The sequence below is a fragment of the Egretta garzetta genome, unplaced genomic scaffold, assembly GCF_000687185.1.
Source record: "Egretta garzetta isolate BGI_Z169 unplaced genomic scaffold, ASM68718v1 scaffold740, whole genome shotgun sequence".
NCBI classification, from domain to species: Eukaryota; Metazoa; Chordata; class Aves; order Pelecaniformes; family Ardeidae; genus Egretta; species Egretta garzetta.
The window spans coordinates 13411-15833 of record NW_009258397.1 but is presented as its reverse complement, the minus strand read 5'-3'; the positions used below and the strand labels follow the sequence as shown (position 1 = coordinate 15833).

The 2423-nt window shown below is 50.9% G+C and overlaps 1 protein-coding gene across 1 annotated transcript in view; it reads right to left on the bottom strand.

Moving 5' to 3' along the window:
- LOC104129726 (maltase-glucoamylase, intestinal) overlaps positions 1–2423 on the bottom strand; it is a gene marked incomplete at its 5' end in the record, with an annotated part of 53605 nt that overhangs the window by 38335 nt on the left and 12847 nt on the right. Inside the window, 3 exon segments of the mRNA XM_035898259.1 lie at positions 314–485; positions 1077–1194; positions 1730–1814. Coding sequence (XP_035754152.1) covers positions 314–485; positions 1077–1194; positions 1730–1814 — 375 coding nt within the window.

Here is a 2423-nt window from a genome sequence, read left to right as displayed (position 1 = left end):
ATAAGGAAGAAATTCTTTACAATGAGGGTGGTGAAACCCTGGCAGGGGTTGCCCAGAGAGGTGGTGGAGGCCCCATCCCTGGGAACATTCCAGGCCAGGTTGGACGGGGCTGTGAGCAACCTGATCTGGTAAAAGGTGTCCCTGCTCCCTGCAGGGGGGTTGGGCTGGGTGACCTCTAGGGGTCCCTTCCAACCCCAAACATTCTCTGATTCTATGAAATTCACACGGGCTTATGTGTATCGGGCTTAACCAGGTGTCATGGATAACATGATATTTGTTTTGGCAAAGGTACTGTAACCAACTGTTTTCGTACATAGGGGATTCCAAAGAGGCCGAATTCCAGCATCCCAGGTATCGCCCACTTCATATGGTCCCACGTTGCTGTGTTATCTCCCAGCCAGTGCCCCGTGTACTTTCCCGACCCCGCAAAAGTAGACCTCGAAAGGAGGAAGCTTCGCTTTCCAGGAAACAAAGTTTCAATGGCTCTGAAATTAAAAAAAAAGGGTTGAATTAGGAAAAACAATAACAATTAAATGCAGGCGCTCTGTCTAAAAATAGACACAGACTCCGTTAAGTTCAATCAGGTGTCTATTGACTACGTTCATTATAGAAATTCACCTTAAAGAACCTTCCGGGGGGAACTGGGGGGGTTCAGCCTGGAGCAGAGGAGGCTGAGGGGAGCCCTCATCACTCCCTACAACTGCCTGAGAGGAGGGGGGAGCCGGGGGGGTCGGGCTCTGCTCCCAGGGAAGGGGAGATGGGATGAGGGGAAACGACCTCAAGTTGTGCCAGGGCAGGGTGAGGTTGGCCATGGGGAACAATTCCTTCCCCTTGGGGCTGTCAGGCACTGGAAGGGGCTGCCCCGGGAAGGGGTCGAGTCCCCACCCCTGGGGGGCTTCAAAACCTGTGGGGCCATGGCCCTTGGGGCTGGGGTTTAGTGGTGAGATGGCAGAGTTGGGTCAAGGGTTGGGTTTGGGGATCTCCAAGGGTTTCTCCAACCCCAGCGATCCTGAGGTTCTATGATTCTTTGCTCTACTCCACCATTTTTCATGAAGATCTGAAGAAGGATCCCTCACCGCTGTGTTGAGAGGGTCATCGAGTATCCAAAAAGGCTGTGAACATCGTATTGCCGCCCCCACTTCTGCACCGCATCCATGCAGAGCGTCTTGGAATACAAGAGCCTATCGACAACATCTGCAGGGGAAAAAAAAGAACGTTCTGAAGCGCATCCAAATTGATTTAATTAAATTATTTATTGAAACATTAAATTTAATTCATTTAATTAAGGAAGAAAAAAAGAAGACTTTCTGTCCCTTCTTTTCCTTCATGTACATTCATGAAATTTTGGGCCTTTTTTCAGTTCAGTGTTTGTGTTAAGCAGGGTTACTGGGCTGCGAAGCAACAAGTGCTCACCCACCTCATACGACGGCCTGCTCTGGCACAACTTGAGGACCCAGCTCCATTGCCCTTCTCTGGACACGCTCCAGCCCCTCCAGGTCCTTCGGGGAGGGAGGGGCCCAACCCTGACCCCAGCAGTCGAGGGGCGGCCCCCCCAGTGCCCAGCACAGGGGCACGCTCCCTGCCCTGCTCCTGCTGGCCACACCACTCCTGAGACAAGCCAGGATGCCGCTGGCCTTCTGAACAATCTCATCTGACCACGTGCCAGCAAGGATCAAATTTCTGATGGGGTAAAGCATTTAAACTTTTAGCTGATAGGTCAGGGACTTACGGGGCGTGAAGGGAGGATAGTTCAAGTCATTCTGCTTGCAGCCGTTGATGGAGCCTTGGACGAAGTTGGCTACTTCATTCATGTCCTGAAAAATCGCAGACACTCGTTTCAAACGCTGGCCGTGACATTTTTTCATGACAGCCACGCTCCCCGGGCTCCCAGCCCAATGCGCAGCTACAAGCCCCCTTGCCGTGGCGATGACTTGAGGGCACAAGAAGCAAGGAAGGAATAATATTCGTAAGGTGCTGACCTCCTCGTCCAGCCACCAGGACGTTGATTTACAAAGTAATCAAAGGGAAAGAAGAAGAAGAAGCAGAAGAAGAAGAAGAAGAAGAAGAAGAAGAAGAAGCAGTGGAAGCAGAAGCAGAAGAAGCAGAAGGAGAAGAAGAAAAAGCAGCAGCAGAAGCAGCAGGAGAAGCAGAAGAAGAAGCAGAAGAAGAAGAAGAAGCAGAAGGAGAAGAAGAAGAAGCAGCAGCAGAAGAAGAAGAAGCAGCAGCAGAAGCAGCAGCAGAAGCAGAAGAAGAAGAAGCAGAAGGAGAAGAAGAAAAAGCAGCAGCAGCAGAAGAAGAAGAAGAAGCAGAAGAAGCAGAAGAAGAAGAAGAAGAAGCAGAAGCAGCAGAAGAAGAAACAGCAGCAGAAGAAGCAGCAGAAGAAGAAGCAGCAGCAGCAGGAGAAGCAGGAGCAGGAGAAAAAA